Below are 18,008 nucleotides of genomic sequence, written 5' to 3'. Positions count from 1 at the left end.
ACAGAAAAAAGAATCAAGATATTTGATATCTTGTAATACAAGATATTTACTTTTAAAAAATAGAACATCATGTTAAGAAAAATGAATCAGAATAACTTAAAAACAATCACTCTATATACAATAACATATTTATTATGACAAATAAATTACCAAAAAGTTACCGATATGACCTGCAAATTGTTTAGATATTTATTTATATTTTATTACTGAAATTTAATTCCAGAATAGTTCTGAGCAGCTTACAAAATGTGCAAACATTCAAAATAAATTATAAAGTTTTTTTTAAATCTAAGCCTAACAACAGTCAACTTAGATTAGAAGCCATTGATACACCACAGGAAACAATCCGAACACTAACTATTGCCCATGTGGTGGCGGACTCACCATACAACCATTCTCCTAATGGCTTTTTAAACAGCCAGATCTTGAAAGCCAAAAGGTTGGTACTGTTTAGACTTCATATGGAGTACCATTCCAAGTTATTTACTGTTTAGAAGCTGCTATAATTTGGCATTCTAAGTCTTCTCCAATGGGAGTAGGGCAGAAGAACATAATTACCCCCCTCCCCCTCCAGGAACAAGAATGACAGGATTCAGTAATAACTGATTAAGCAACTACTTGCAATCAGCATAATATTTGAGGACAGCTTCTGAAAAACAAGGGAAATAAAATTTTTACTATTATACTGATGGCTCAGGAAGATACCACAGTTAGACACTATGTGAATGAAATGCAAAACTAAATATGCCTTTATTCTAATGTAGGAAGGTTTTAATGTTGGGAAATGAATATATGAAGGGGACTTAGTCATTTTTTGTTTTGTTTTTGTTTTCTACAAGTAAAAGCCACAACTCAAAGCATCCTTCTGGTAAGCTTGTAAGACCGGGGTTGACAAACTTACCTGCCATTGCAAAATTCAGCTGAGGGGTTTCTTCTGTCTTCATCAGCTTTTTTGGACTAGGCAAATCTTTTGTAACTTCTGATGGGAAAGCCCAAAGCTTTTTTCGATTTGTTATTGTGGGTGACTGAGTTTTCACAGGTTTGTTTGTAGGTGGACACCATTTGTAGCCAGGATTTGCTTTCATAAATGCATCTTTATACTATGAGAAGAACAGATAATTTACTTTAAGGCACAGCACATTTATTTGAGAAAAATGGATTAGTTTTAGGTTAACAGATCATTTATGCCATCAAACAAGCAGTCCACCCATGGCCATTTGAAAATTGCCATACTGAAGTGAGAGCTGCTCCCTGAAATAAATGTGTCATGCCTTCCTGTACACATCATAACAAAGACAAACTTTCCCTAAAATAAGGAATGCCACTGAAAATACAAACCTTTATTTTCTATGTATATTTCTTGCTGTAGAACAAAGAAATGTTAAGGAGGCTCAATGGCAAGTTTTTGTTGCTAATTACTGCTGTTATACTCTTAAACCACATAAAGAATAAAAATTATATGTTTAATTGAATGTTTCTTACACATTCTTGGAATGAACATTACTGGGTTGAACACTTAGTCATATTGTTTCTTTTCAATAGAAAATGTGGAACTTACTTTTAGACTCATATCACAAGAGGCATAGTACTGTACTGTAGGCTTCGGCCTTCTTAACAGCTTTTAAACCATATGTTTTTATAGAAATATTATACAATAATTTCCTGCCCCATGAATTAAGGCTTTGTTCATCAAAGATAAATTTCCTATTACATTACATTATCCCTAATATGTAATTTACTGCTCAGTGTTTCATGTATCTACTTCATTTCTTCAATTAATTCATTGTCCATATTTTAATCATCAGTCTCCTAATTTCATTACAGATATCTCATTACAGATTGAGATACGACCAGTCACTTAACTGTCATTCAAAATTACGACAGACTTCCTAAAAGCCATATATAATCCAGTTTTGAAGTTATGGCCATTGCAGTGCCCCCAGGAACATTTGCCTTTACAATTGACCGCAGGGACACTGCTGCATCACTCCACCTCTTTTGCTCCCATCCTTCCCCATTGGGACCGAGGCTTCGGCTTTTTCTTCACATGCCCATTAGCCATTGCACAGCTACTTTTTGAAGATCTCTGGACCTCATGTTGGAGAAGAAGGGAAGACCACGCATCCCAGTGCCATATATGGCTTCCTCCCTCAAGCAGCAAACATTTTCAGTGCACCTGCAAATCCTTAAGATATTTTGCAGAAGCTTTCTGCAGTCCTGGGCAGACTGTGTTAAGCAATTGCAGGTGCAATGAAAATGATAGTCTCTTCTGGAAAAACATGGCACAGAGACATGTGGTCTGTCCTCTTTCCCCAACATGAGGCTCAGAAATCTTCAAAATAGAAGTGAGGAAGAGAATGTGGGGCCTGGTACAGTGGGGTGGGGATCGGGCAATATCCATGGGGTCCCAAGGGATGACAAGCAGAGCGTGTCAGAAGTGGTGATGGAGACCTTGGAGTTCCAGAGAAGGCAGGCTTGGGACTGCACTAGACCTCCAAGGGCCTACCCTGACAGATCGTGTGCTCTGCTTAACGACCTACAAGTTTACTGAATAGCTGCATCAGGTGGGGATCCTTAAGCAAAATCACCTTACTTAATGGTCATCACCACTTGTAACTCTAATGGGAAGGATCTATGATAGTTTAACTCAAGGACTACTTATATATGGCTCAAAAACAAATAGGTATTTATCATTTTCTATTGTAGCTCTATATTCAAAATATCTTTAAGATGTATTTCTGAACAGGAAAGAATAGGACTGCATAGTAAAACTATTTGAAATAATGCTAAATTATCCTGTAAATGCACTGCTAAGGAAGAGAACTTAGTGATATTAATTATTTAATTCCTGAATAACTGGAGAATCATCTTATCTAAGTATAATCTTATATTTTATACTTAACTCAAAAACACCTTTGTTGACATTCGTCTTTGAAAATTAACTCTATGCAAAGGTAGGAGAACCTCTATGGGAGGAATTAAATAGCTCATAAAATATAGTTACATTTTCAAGCATATCATATTCTTGCAAAATTTTAAACAAATAATAAACACAGCTTATTAACATACTTTATTTGGTTGAGTAATGGATCATTACTTACACAATTCTTGTCATTGCCAATTCCCTATTTTGATATTTATTAAAATATTTCACTGAAAGATGTCCTCCAAATAAAAGTGGAGGGAGCCTCCACCAAAGCTATACGGGTCAAGCAAGGGCCAAAGTGGGTAGAGCAATAAACCAAAGAGGGTGGAATGGAAGCTCTGAAAATTTTTTGTTTGTCTTCACTCTGCTTGCCACTTTTAACCTTTACTTATTACATAAATTTATCATTTATTTCACTATTAACTTTAAGTTGTAGTTTTTAATTTTATATACTATTCTTTGATTTGTAATTGTTAGGATTTTCCTGAATAGAAAAGTGAAGCATAAATCAAACAAATATATTATCATATCAAGAAAATGAACAATATATAATTTAAAGACCTATTGATCCTGTTATTGTATACCTCCTTGGCCATGTCAGTGTATTTTTGTTTTTCTTTAGGCTCAAGAAGAGACCACCAATCTGCCAATATTTTGGTAGCACCACGATTGTCCAGACGAGGATGTTCTTGCCGGACAAGGGAACGATGACGTTTGCAGAACAAAAGGAATGCATTCATTGGTCTGCGAGCTCGCTGTTCTGAAGATTCCTCATCTTCTGTTTCATCAGCATCATGACCAAGACCATCAGCACTCAGAATCTGGATCTATTTTACAATGAAGAAAATATAACATGTAAAGAATGTTACTGACAAGGATTTATTACATCCATAAGTTATTTGTTCTGATACTGTGCTTGCACTGGCACGAAGTAAAGAAATATGTCTGTATCCAAGAACAAAAACAATTTTTTTCTCCTTAAACAGAGTCTCCACTAAGATGTTTAAATCTTCCACTTTAGACAGTTTAAGAGTATGAAGTCTTTGATACTAGACATAATATATAAATTAATTAAGTAAATAATATAAAATATTATGTTGGTTACAATAAATTTCTTCTTCTTTCTCTTCTTCTTCTTTCTCCTCCTCCCTTTCCCATTCCCCCCCTCCAATAAGGATTAGTGTCCAATGAAACTGCATTTCTTTTATTTTTTCAATATTTCCCCCTTCTCCTCTCCTTCCCTTTCTTCCCCTCTAACTCATTTAACTATTGTAATTGTCATTTGTCTGTCTGTCTGTCTGTCTGTCTGTCTGTCTGTCTCTCTCTCTCTGTGTATATATTCGTAGATATTCACAGGTACCGGTATGTAGGTCTAGGTGTGTTCGGGTCTTTTCCCGTGTAAGATTAAGAGTATCTTGGCGATGTTTCAGCGAGGTCCCACTCGCCATCCTCAGGCTGGTGCTTTCGGCTTCGTGCCAGTGCAAGCAGTGTGTGATCGGAGCTGCCGTCTCTCTATAAATACTGGTGGTGTGGGCTGGTGTGCTGGGCTGGTTGGCTGTGCTGCTGCCTCTTGATTGGTTGATGGAGTTGATGTTGGTATAATGGGCTGTGTGATGGCCTTGTGAGTTTTGTTGTGGAGATATCCTGGATCTTGTGCTGTAATCTCCTGGGTTGTTTGTTTTGTAGTGATCTTTTTTCCATTAGCCTCTCGTCTTTTAACGGCTTGGGTAATGGGTTGTGTGATGGGCTTGCAAGTTCTTTTGTTGTGGTATCCTGGGTCCTGCGTTGTAATCTCCTGGGTCGTTTATTCTCCAGCAAGAGAATAATAAGGGAAGCCATTGAGATAGAGAAACACCCCCATAACATGAATAGACGGGATGATACCTCCCGCCTACCAGACATCTGGAAGCTAGCCCTCACCAACAAACGAGTCCCAGCCATGAAAACCAACACCAGACCCAAAACAACATGGGACACCACCACCAATCCCCCTCATCAGACCCAGGCCCAAGCCCATCCTATAAACAAAGGACAACCACCATCCAGAAAACAGACCACGGCTGCTTTGCCAGCTGTCGCACTCCCCGACCCCAAAACCAAACAAGCTGACACACGCCAAGAACAGACCCAGACCCCAAACTCGAAGCCAGACTAAAACCCAGAATGCTACATCACAGCCACCCGCTCAGGACACATCAGAAAACTCAGGAAATTACACCACAAGAACTCAAGAAGTTGCAACACAGCAAATGACCCAGGATATCACAGCACAAGACCAAGGATACCACAGCAATAAATCTCACAAGGTCATCACACAACCCATTACCCAAGTTGTTACTGCACAGGAGGCTAATGGAAAAGAGATCAAAACACAAACGACCCAGGAGATTACAACGCAGGACCCAGGATGCCACAACAAAAGAACTCGCAAGCCCATCACACAACCCATTACCCAATGGGCTGTGTGATGGCCTTGTGAGTTTTGTTGTGGAGATATTCTGGATCTTGTGCTGTACAACAAAACTCACAAGGCCATCACACAGCCCATTATACCAACATCAACTCCATCAACCAATCAAGAGGCAGCAGCGCAGCCAACCAGCCCAGCACACCAGCCCCCACCACCAGTATTTATAGAGAGACGGCAGCTCCGATCACAGCTTGCACTGGCACAAAGCCGAAAGCACTAGCCTGAGGATGGTGAGTGGGACCTTGCTGAAATGTTGCCAAGATACTCTTAATCTTACACGAGAAAAGACCCGAACACACCTAGACCTACATACCTGTACCTGTGAAAATCTATGAAAATCTATATATATATATATATATATATATACACACACACAGAGAGAGACAAATGGCAAATATATATATATATATATATATATATATATATATATATATATATATATATATGTATGTATGTATGTATGTATGTATGTATGTATATGTATATGTATATGTATATGTATATGATGTATATGTATATGATGTATATGTATATGTATATGTATATGTATGTTTTTCATATTACGCAGGTGTGTATGTACATAGGTTGGTCAAAGGCAATCCATTTTTATATTACTAACCTGGTTTGAGTGGAACGTATTTAAATAATGAAATGTAGGAATTAAAAAGTAAGATAATTTATTCTAATTTCATCAACAAATAACTGTTAAAATTAGTTTCCTTAATATTTTATGTGAAATTGAAAAAAATATAAAGAACAATATATTAACAAGAATAATAGGATCTGGCCAGGTTGAATTAACATTAACTACTTACCTATGTAAGAGGAACATAGAACAATGTTGGAAGGAACTACCAATAAGTGATGTATTATAAAGCATGAAGCTATCCTGGCAATTAAATTCACAACTTCCTGATGGCTTCCAACAAGCAAAGCAGGCAGGAAGTTGCAAGCCCCAGGTGGATTGCAAGCAATCTGGAGGGCAGGAAGTGACTGCTGCCAGGTGGGAGAGGCTTGGCAGTATGGCATAAGTGCAGCAGGGCTAGGGAAGGCTACTGCCAGATGTTGGATGGTTGGCAGATGGCTGGTGAGGAATGAGTGAGGTCAGGCCAAAGATTGCTGCTCTTGGTAAAGGAAGAAGTGCAGGTGCCCAGTGAGACATGGCATGAACAGATGGCCAGTGAGACATGGCAGAGGTGGCTGCCGCTGGGTGGAAGAGACTTACCAGAGCAACTTCTGACAAGTGTAGGCTTTCCCCATTGATTTTGCTTGTGGGAAGCCAGCAGGGAACATCACAAATGGCAATCACATGACCATGGGATACTGTAACAATTCTCAGTGCAGCTGATTGTCAAGTGATCACATGCCCATGGAGTTATTGGGACAGATGGAACTTGTGAGGACCAATCAGAAATACAATCCATTCAATGCAGTTGTAACTTTGAATGGTTGCTGAATGGGTGGTCATTAACTACTTGCACACCAATGAAATTCATTTCCTGCTGTCAGTGTTGTAGGACCATGAGTGACAAAGTTTGTCTTCCAACAGATTGTCAGAGTTAAGTTTCCTATCTCTATTATTTCATGTTTCTTTGAAAGATCTGCAGTTTTGATTTTGGACAAATCTTCCACATTTGCTTTGACTAAGTGGATGATAACTGACACCAACAAATATAACTTTTAGTGTTTGTCCATGTACTTTGACTCTTTATAATATTGTCAATTTCATTACTTTGAATTCTCTGTTTATTGCTTCCAATCCTCTTAAACAAACTTTTTTCTTCTACTACTACACTGTAATCCATGACAGGAATTTCACCAGATGTCTGTTATATTAATACATTTTATATGCTTCTCTGTACTAGTTGATGCTCATTTTATTTTCCATATCCAGAACATCAAAATATAGACTATGAAGGCCACAAACTTTTATCATTCAATCTTCTTTTTGATGTTTCATACTGAGGTGCAATAGGTAATTACATTAAAGACGCCTACATTCTTCTATAATGTTCTAGTTTATCATTTATATCCTCACATGCACATTCCTAGTTCAGAAAGTGAAAAAAACAGTAATAAAATAAAAATAAAAATACAAAAACCAACAGAAAAAATGCACAAACATACATTTCAGATACCATCTTTCATCAGCTCCCCAATTCCCTTTAGAAAAGGTCTATTTTTAAATATAACTGGGAGGGAACTAGAATTTGTGTCAAACACACAATGGCAAGAGGCCATTGCAGAAGGTCAGCCCAATGCCAGAAAAACAAAGTCTCTAAATCTCAGTCCACCAATCTCCCCAAAATGGGGGATAATCAGATGCTTTTCCAGCATGATCAAAGTGGTTTGACTTATGCCAATGAAGAGATAGTTTTGACGGTAACCTGGTGCCAAGCTATAATGGGCTTTCTAACCAACACTTTAAAGTGCAGTATGTACCCATTGGTACCCACGCATCTCTGGGTCATTGCTTTTTGTATCAAATGAAGCTTTCAGATGGTCTCTAGAAACAGCTCCATATACAATAGTTGCAATATTTGATTTGCCTAGCCAGTAAGATATGGGTGGGCTTACTCCAGGTTCCATTTCTCAAGCTTTGTTTATCTGACACAAGACATGATTTGCCTGCTGCTGTTTCTGTTTGAACAAGATTTCCCTGAAGTTCAGATGACCCCTGCCTGCCTTTTTGAAGACTATGTTTTATCCCTAAGCAGTAAATCAGAAGTTTTGTGTCTGTTTCTGTTTTTGTTTGAAGTCATCTCCAGCAACTATATATTATATTTTAATGTGTTTTTCTTTTAATTGATCACACCATGCATGTCCAAGTTGATTGACTAAATGAATAAAAAAATCATTCCAAAAATGCATAGGTGGTTCCCAGTTTCATATAGTGAGGATGTGATAGTCAAATCCACCGTTGGTTTTTTTTTTTTTTTTTAAATAATTATTTTGTAGTTTTCTCTGTTTGGATTTATTGTGTATTTACATGGCTATACTCCAAGAGCTGTGGTCGCACAGTGGTTAGAATTGCAGTATTGCTGGCTAATTCTGTCAACTTCCAGCAGCTCTATCCTGACCGGCTTAAGGTTGACTCAGCCTTTCATCCTTCCAAGGTCAGTAAAATGAGGACCCAAATTGTTGGGGCAATATGATGACTCTGTGAACCGCTTAGGCTGAAAAGCACTATGCAGTATATAAGTCTGAGTGCTATTGCTAAGATCAATTCAAAATCAGATAGTGCCTAAATTGAATTATTTAAATTAAATTAAATTCACTCTGTACATTCTCTTTAGCATCAGATATTAATAGCAGTATTTGGATGAAGGTGGCACAACTTTAAGGAAAAGACTTTGAGGGCTTTAAGGTCTGGTGTTTTCATATGTTAATCAAATATAATTTGAGGAATAATGTGGTCATCTGTTGTAGTCAGGATCCCACAATATGATTCAGGAAATATCTTCAGTTTTCAAACACAGTATATTCCTTATAAAAATGCTCGTCAAAACACCATTAAAGATATGGTTCATTGAGTATACAGTCCATTTTCAGGCTGATATGAAAAAAGCTATTTATAAATTAGCTTAATTTCTTAAAACAGGTAGTCCTCGACTTACAACCATTCATTCTGTGACAGTTCAAAGTTACAACAGCACTGAAAAAAGTGACCTATGATGATTTTTCACACTTATGAACATTGCAGCATGCCAATGGTCACCTGATTTACATTTGGATGATTGACAACTGACTCACGTTTATGATGGTTGCCCTGTCCCAGGGCCATGTGATCATCTTTTGCAACCTTCTGACAAGCAAAGTCAATGGGAAAACAAGATTCACTTAACAACCATGTTACTAATTTAACAACTGCAGTCATTCACTTAACAACTGTGGCAAGAAATGTTGTAGCATGGGGCAAAAGTCACTTAACACTGTCTCATTTAGCAACATAAATTTTGGGCTCAATTGTGGTCATAAGTTGAGGACAACCTGTGTTTTGAGAAGATCCACATAAACTTAGGGGTGTCACTCTTAATTCTACTTTTCAAAAGGGTAATTTTACCTTTTCAATATCTTCCTCGTCTTCTTCCTCCTCCTCCTCTTCAGAAAAGTCAAGAATTTTTTTTGCAAGTAGTGGATGCCACTGAAGACACTTCCTCTTTGGTCGTTTTCCAGTTCCTTCTCCGTCTGTTGAGTGATCTTTATTCCTATTGCTGCCTTTCATTACTGTGACCTACAGGAAAATAAACATGTATATTTTGTATATTAAAACATGTGCACTGAAAACAATATTGCAATGTTTGCAAAAATAATTCATTAGTAAGTGTAATTCACTGTAAATTTTTCAGCCTTTCACAATGCTACTATACAAATAGTTAATTTTAATGGGATGGAAGAGGAAAATAGCAAAGAAGCCAATGTACAATAGCACTTTTCAAGAATGTTACACAGAAGGTTACGATCTATTTTCTTTTATTTCAAGGACAGGGAAAGATACATTCAAGTTGAACCTTGGAGAACAATTAAACAATTAGAACAACAAACAAAGAAAATAATCATTTCAACTGTTAATTTCAATCAGAGGCTGCACATATATTTTATTAAACTATTACTAATGACATTCATATTTGTTTGATTAATTTTCCATCAGATGACACCTCAATGTAAGGTCAAATTGTGCTGGTCTCCTAAATGGATAAACTGTTGTTTTTAACAGCCATTTTGGTGTTATGGTTAAAGGCAGATGACTGGAAACCAGGAAGCCTTGAGCTTTAGTTCTGCCTTAGACATCAAGCCAGGATCCCTACAAAATCTTTGGAACTAAGTAATTTACTCTGCATCTCAAAAAATCACCTTCGAATTTTAGCAGCAAGCCCTATCATGTTTTTAGTATCACAACATGATAGGACCTGCTGCTAAAATTTGAAGGTGATTTTCTGAGATGCAGAATAAATTACCAAATTTCAAAGATTTTGTAGGGACCCTGGCTTCAAGTCTAAGGCAGAAGTAAAGCTCAAGGTTTCCTGGTTTCTAGTCACCTGCCTTTAACCATAACACCAAAAATTATCGTTATTTAAACTGCACGTTCTCAGATTTTTTAAAATAATATTTAGTATCCTAAACTTATTTACACTAAAATGCAATTACTCAGGAGATATGTAAGTACTTCTGACTGTTAATTCCAATTGCTCATTAGTTACTTTACTAAGCTATAATTCATCTCTGTGGTACCAGAAATCTCAGCTGTCCACTGTTCGTGTTAATGGCATATAGAAATTCTAATTCATGATGTCCCAGGGTTAAGAACCTTTAATATTAGCTATAAATATATGATTAACACAAGAATGCCTAAGGAAGTATTCCTGAAGGTGATTCAATGAAAATACCCCCCCCCCAGTTTAGAGGAAGTAAGTTATTAAATACTACCAGTATTACAGTGGAAATCTACCATTTTCATAAGATCACATTTTACGATAATATGCCACACATATCAGACTAATTCTTGTTTCCTTGGAGCAAGTTTTTAAAATAAAACTTGGAATATCTTGTATAAAATGATGGAATAAATAGTTTAGTCATGGATGATTAATAATTGATAAATATATAAGCATATGTTAGTTTGACAATGTGAAAACTGATATAAATTGTGAGTAAATGACTACAAAAGGATAGCACAAAAGATTTGTAACCGACACACTGTATGTATATAAAATGGAAGATGGTTTTGTTTTTATGTTTTGTGTGTGTATGTTTGTTTTTAAAAATAATTTTTTTTTTTTTTTTAAAAATAGAATATATAGTTGAATACAAAAAGGATAGCAAGTTTAGGAAATCTATGATCCTTGAAAAGTAAGGCAACATTAAACTTCCACTCAGTTTTTATTATTTTCACAGTGGTATATACCAGTGATCCCCAACCTTTTTTATGCCGCGGCCCAGTACCGGCATCAGCTGGGTGCCGCGGCCCGGTACCGGCATCAGCTGGGCGCCGCCATCTTTTTTTGATGAAAAAGTGCTTCCGGTGACCTCACCAGAAGCACTTTTTCATAAAAGATGGCTAGCGCGCTTTCGGGTCTTTTTTTGATGAAAAATGCTTCCGGTGAGCTTTCTACCCGGAAAAGCTCACCGGAAGCACTTTTTCATCAAAAAAAGATGGCGGCGCCCAGCAACCAGCGGCCCGGTAGGACTTGTTCTGCGGACCGGTACCGGTTCGCGGACTGGTGGTTGGGGACCCCTGGTATATACTGTATGGTAAATCAAATATTATAACAGGACTTTTTTTCTCTATCTTAACCCCATGTGCCATACCAAAATTGCTCTAGAATTCTCTAGTTAAGTAAATAAATATGTTGTATTAGTCCAATATGGCCCTAAATTCTAAGTTTTAAAGGATCTATTTATTCTTGGGTTATAACCACCATTGAAAATTGATAAAAACACAAGTGATTCCTGACTTTTGAGTGTCATCTTACCTTGTGATCATGCTAATCCTGTGAAATTTTTTTTATACTTCTGTATGACAAGCTTCACAGTAACAAAGAGATTATAAATTATAGCGAAATAAAACTGGTAGTTATCCTTGTTCAATGACTTCTCATTCAACAACTGTTTGAAGTTACAATGGCACTGAACGAGCAATAATGACTAGTCCTTAAAGTCATGCATGCAAGTTGTCTCACACTCCTGCAGTCATGTGATTGTGATCTGGGCACTTGGCAATTGGCTTGCACATATGATGGCTGAAGTGTTTATCTGATGACTTCCCATGAACAAAATAAATGGGAAAGTAGAAGGTTACAAGTCACTCCAAAAATTGCTTGAAGTCACCCCCAGCCATGCTACATTTGTGCCATACCTGCCACCTGCACAATCTTCCCTGCCTGGCAATAGCTACTTACCTGTCTATTGGCCTGCTTGTGAGCTCTCTGGCACTCGCTTGATGAACAACAATCCTTGCATAATGATCACTACAGGGTCTTCTGGGATCGTCATCACTAAGCAATGTGGTCACATGATATTGTGATTTACAACTACATCGCTTACGCGAGCTAAATTCAGATTACTTTGTTAACCAAAGACTACCTATATTTATTTATTTATGTTTATAATTCAGACTTATAAGGCCATCAAACTCAACATTGTCTCTGGGTGGCATACAAATTAAATGAACTCACCTTTTATGACTCTGTAATCAATTCTTAAAATCTACCATTAAGAATTTAAGTTTACAGTATTTTTTAAAAGGCTATTAAAGCTCAGAATTAGCAAGTCCATTCTTGGAATTATGTTTCATAAAGCACATTTTTTAAATTTAACTTTACCTTAAACAATATCCAAAAATTTACACTGAAATTCCTTGATCTCTTTTTTCCATATTCTATTAACTTTAGGCAAAGATATGGATTATAGGTAACTGCTTGAGATTCGCTAATGATACATCCAAATCATTGCTGGTGACCTTTAAAAAAAAACAGTGGAATTATACGTTTTGGAAGAGGACTATCAAAAAGAACCACTGTATATCCCTCTTTAAATTTAAGTATTCTAATATTTACTATACTGTGAGTTGATATTTACTATGCCAGCAGTTTAGATTAGTTAGTTCATTTCCATAAACTAGTCCCATCCATCTCTGTTCAGTTAATTAAACAGTTGGTAAGATACCTAATTATATGAAGGAGTACCAAAAGATTTTTTTAAAAAGGTCTGTGAAATCGCAAACAATTTTGCACAAAAAGGCACTGATGAATTGCTACCATTTTGCAAACCATTAGAAGTAGAATTATTCTGTTCCCTGCATCTTTAACTGGATTAAGAAATCTTATCAGAGTATAAATAATCTCTCAGCATGATACTAAGTGCTCTACTGTATAGTACTTGAGAATCTTTCAGAATAAAATAGTGTCTAAAACTAAGCAGAACCAACATTTTAAATAATCCTTCCAAATTGTAATGAAAACTTTACAATAGATATTATTTGTTATCCTGTCTTATGAACGATTGTTTACAAAATTTTCCATGTTTTTCAGATGTTCATTCATTAATGATGTGAAATACAATTTATTGAATAGGTACAACATACAGATTATATTTCCTGAAATAAATTTGAAATAAACAGTTCTACAGAGGAATTATTGAGTTTGTCATCTGCAACTCTATAACTGTCTGGTTTGGTTCTGCAACCCAACAAGACAGACACAGACTTCAGAGGATAATTAGGACTGCAGAAAAAACTATTACTACTACCTGCCTTCCACTGAGGACCTGTATACTGCATGAGCCAAAAAGTGGGCTGTAAAAATATTTATAGACCCCTCACATCCTGGACATAAACTGTTTCAATTCCTACCCTCAAAACGCTATAGAGCACTGCACACCAGAACAACTAGACACATGAACAGTTTTCTTCCGAACGCCATCACTCGGCTAAACAAATAATTCCCTGCTTGTATCCTTACGTTTTATATTGTTTCCTAGTATGATTTGATTGCCTATTTGTACCCTATGACTATATTAAGTGCTGCACCTTATGATTCTTGATGAATGTATCTTTTCTTTTTATGTACACTGAGAGCATATGCACCAAGACAAATTTCTTGTGTGTCTAATCACATCTGACCAATAAAGAATTCATTCATTCAATGTCAAAATAAAAACAAGATTGCAATAGAATTCAATTTTTGCTACAAACTATTTATGGGCTATAATTCTGCAAATGAACTTTTCCAGCTGCAATGTTTTGGTTTCTCTCAACGTTGTTTTTCAAATATTAGAATTTTATGTGACTCATTATATGATGATAGTTTTCTTACATTATACAGAAACTCATATTGTTTATTCTGATGAATTACTTTGACATTGGTTGCCCCTACTAATTATTGATTTTAATAAAAATATAAAGTTTATTATTTTATATCTACTATTAATTTAATATAATCTATTTGGGCACATCTTGTCCAATTTTACATAGCTTAAGTTAATTTCCTTCTTGTTTCTTTTGCTCTTTTTCTTAGCATTTTGAAATATCTGTTATAATAAAAAATGTACTCTGTGTGGGAGTTATTTTTAATTATATATAGACAATTTATTCATCATTCACATACATTTTCATTTTTAGATATTTTTATTAACCATCTTTATATATATACTTGGTGATTGGTCTAAAGATATAGATTTTTATTAGTTATTTTGTTTATTTGTACCCTATCCTCTGTGAATAAGAGGGGCAGTTTCTAAATTTGATAAATGCACACCATGGTAAAATATAAAACTAGCTTAATGTGATATGTAAACTTAAGGAATCCTCTTACCCCACAGGGACTGGCTCGCTTCATCCATGCCGGTAGAGAAGACATGCTGCGGGCACATGTCAGTCAAGGAATTCTGGCTGGTGGGGTCCAGGACAAGAGCCTTCCCTGCCATGGCCCTGCTCTTTGGAACATCTTACCTCCTGATGTGACATTGGCTCCCACCCTTCTGATCTTTCATAAGGGCCTAGAGACCTGGCTCTGCCAGATGGCTTGGGACGCCTTGTGATGGGGGTCACAAGGAGATGGTTGATTAACTAAGAGGCAATCCCACTTCCCCGTTATAATTCTATTTTTGATTGTAATTTCCATTTTTATTGTTTTAGAAATATTTATATTTTATTATTTTAATGCTTTTAATGCTGTACACCACCCAAAGTTGCTTCAAAACGAGTCGGGTGGCAAATAAATTTAATAATAAACAAACAAAAAATAAATAAAGTCATTTACTGCAGTTTCCATGTAATGAAGTCTTTAATTGAGAAAGAATAATTCATACACTGTGCTAAATAAAAGCTACATTTTAGGTTAGCATACTATATGCGAAAGGTAATTTAGAAACAGAAGCTAATCTTTTAGGGCACCTTATGAGACTGCCTAACTAGAGTTATAAGCTGATAAGCTACAATATTGGAGTTTCTATTAGTTTCTTCACAAGATGGATTATAATAGTAACAATGGACTCTATCAACATCATTTGATAGTTAAGAGAAGCTTTCCCTAGTTGTTCTACTCTCTGGACTCAAGTACTCCCCAATATACTTCAGGGATAATCCACTATTCTCAAGAATATTGTCAAGATCGTATCTGAAAAGCACATGGAAGGTTGTAGAAATCCATTCAGTAGTAATTTCCATTATAATGGCAGAAGCACAGCACAAAATAAAATCTAAAACAAACCACTTCATCAATTTGTGGTGAATCATGATGCCACATAAAATTAAGTTTATGAAAAAATTCAATATGGATCATTAGAAGCTTCTAGTCATGCTAACCAAACATTAGTTCTGGAAGAGTCAAGGATGGAATTTGTACTATTCAATTGTTTTTATGGAAGGCAGTAACTGCAGGAACAATAATGCTGTACTGATAAAATGCAAAAACTATGTTTATGTCCTTATATATGATTTTATATATTGTTTGACTTAATAACAATTATTTAATATTAAGAGAACAGTTAATTTTAATTGGGATCTTAGCTCTAGGATAACTAGGTTATTCAAGTCAGCTTATGAAATGTAAAAAAAGGAAAATGCTCATTTACTTGGTACCAATTATTGACCAGACAGTGAATCAATTCTGTACTGTTTCACAGCAGACAGCTAGTAATGAGCATTTCTAACTTTTACAGAATTAATGGCCTAATGGGGTACATGCTGTGAGCAAATGGTTTCAGTTTGCCAGCAGAGAAGAACAATAAATTGAGTTACCATACAGTAAGTAACTAACAGAAAAGCAAAACTGTCCCCTTTCTCAGTTGTACGGGTTGGAGAATCCAAAGCGTGGGCTGTCTCCTACTTCCTTGCTTAAAGACAGAGTCAATCAAAGTTTAGTCCAGCCCCCTTTCCACTGTGCATGCCCAGTTTTTGACTCCATCTTCATGCAAAGAGGACACGAGGAGAGAGTGCTCAGAAAGAAAGACAGAAAATATAGGATCAACGCTTTGGATTCTTCGAGAAAAAAAGAGAGAAAAGAGAAAGAGTGAAAGTTAGCAAACTGTGAGTTAGCGAAAGAGCCAGGACCTCATCCCAAGACGGGAAAGGCTACATAGCTGTTTGGTGTTAAGAGAATAAGCAGCAGCAGCCTCAGTAAGAGCGGGCGGACTCTCAATTGGCTAGCAAAGAAGGAGGGCAAATTAACTCAGCTTTCCCAGAGCCTTCGTTAAACAAACCAGAAGCCGCACAAGCCTCCAGCGCTCTCTTTAATTGGAGGCAAACTCAGTCTTAGGCTGAGCAAGCTTCCATCACAGCCACACCAGCCTACCCAGGAGAAAGGGAGGCTAGAGTCCATGCTCAGGCCGGTCTGAGTATACTCTATTGGCAAAAGCCAAAGGGAAAGACCATGGCCGAATTTTCTGAAACAGAGGCAAGCCTGGAGGAGCAGGAATCCCCTGCCCCCAGTTTGAACAGAGAGCAAAGCACAAAGGAACCCAGAGAGGCTGGGAGAGCTTCAGAAAGGCCTCTCAGCAGGGTGTCCAAGGCAGATGAGAGGGAGACATTAAGGAGACAAAGGGTCATTAAGAAATGCTTCCCAAGGGCGGAAAAGGAGGCGGAGAAGAATGGAAATTCCCGTGCTCCAACAGGCAAACCAATAAGTATCATGAAATGAGCGCAACACTAGAGGGCACTGAAGATCAGCCCTTTCAGCCTGCTCTTTGTGTGAATGAAGGATTGAGTGAATCAGAAAGACAATGCTCTCAGGCATGCAATGAAAAGCCTTCCCCCAAGAGAAAGAGATTTTCAACTGAGTCTAGTTCTTCCTCCACAGCATCGGAAGTCAGGGAACAGTCCTTTAAAGAGGAAATGAGGGCTATGATGAAAGAGATGATGGCAGAATTCAGGGACAGTCAGGGTAACAGACCCAGCCTGAGATATAATGAGAGGAGACGGGAGGCTCATCAGGAGGAACTGGGCTTCCAGGGAGACAGTTCCAGTAGATCAGACACTCACAGTGAGGCCTCTGTTTCAAGAGAGGAAGAATATAGGGAGTCAGCATTCTCAGATGAAGAAACGAATGAACCAGAAATTTCAATGTTCACAGGTCTATTTCGTCACCAGCTGTTTAAGATGCTGCTGGGGAAGGGATAGCAACAGGCCTGGGGAGAATCACAGGGACAGAAGGGTCTTGAGTTAGAACCATCTGATCTCAAAGATAGATTTTTTGCCAGAACCAAGGTTGAAAGTGAATCCATACCTTCACCTGAATTGTTCAAGGAAGTGGTGAAAGGTCAGTTGGACAAACCAGTTATTTTCCCAATGCCAGGGGGGAATGAGAGGAAATTTTATAATGTGGAACTAGCGGACCTATTCCCAATTCCCATGATAGATAGCCCTTTGGCAGCCTCCACGTCTGCTACAGTCTTGGCTAACGAAGCTGAGGATGGTCTAAAAGGGGAGGATAAGAAAACAGAACAGACCCTACAAAAAGTTCACCAGGCCGCGACATAGGTGGCAAAGGCAACATCCACGGCATCATTTTTCAGCAGAGCAGTCCTGATATGGATTGAACAGATGCAGGAAAGGATGCCACCTGGTGATCTTCGATTGCAACAGGATTTGAACAAAATAACTGCTGCAACAGAGTT

At 37.2% G+C, this 18,008-nt stretch overlaps 1 protein-coding gene across 30 annotated transcripts in view; it reads right to left on the bottom strand.

Moving 5' to 3' along the window:
* The window catches only part of BBX (BBX high mobility group box domain containing), a 119,286-nt gene that overhangs the window by 31,883 nt on the left and 69,395 nt on the right, over nt 1-18,008 (bottom strand). For 29 of the 30 annotated variants that reach the window (XM_026663959.2, XM_087966515.1, XM_087966508.1 and 26 more), the window contains 3 exons: nt 9,460-9,630; nt 3,511-3,753; nt 902-1,100 (listed from right to left, as the gene is read on the bottom strand). In XM_026663959.2, coding sequence (XP_026519744.2) covers nt 902-1,100; nt 3,511-3,753; nt 9,460-9,630 — 613 coding nt within the window. Of the gene's footprint in view, nt 1-901; nt 1,101-3,510; nt 3,754-9,149; nt 9,198-9,459; nt 9,631-18,008 lie in introns of those variants that run through there. The other variant, XM_087966523.1, reaches the window with a different exon arrangement.

This window comes from Notechis scutatus, chromosome 5 (genome assembly GCF_049901735.1).
Source record: "Notechis scutatus isolate UNSWTSFEM ecotype Mainland chromosome 5, rNotScu1.2, whole genome shotgun sequence".
Classification (NCBI taxonomy): Eukaryota; Metazoa; Chordata; class Lepidosauria; order Squamata; family Elapidae; genus Notechis; species Notechis scutatus.
This window is presented reverse-complemented; position numbering and strand designations above follow the sequence as displayed.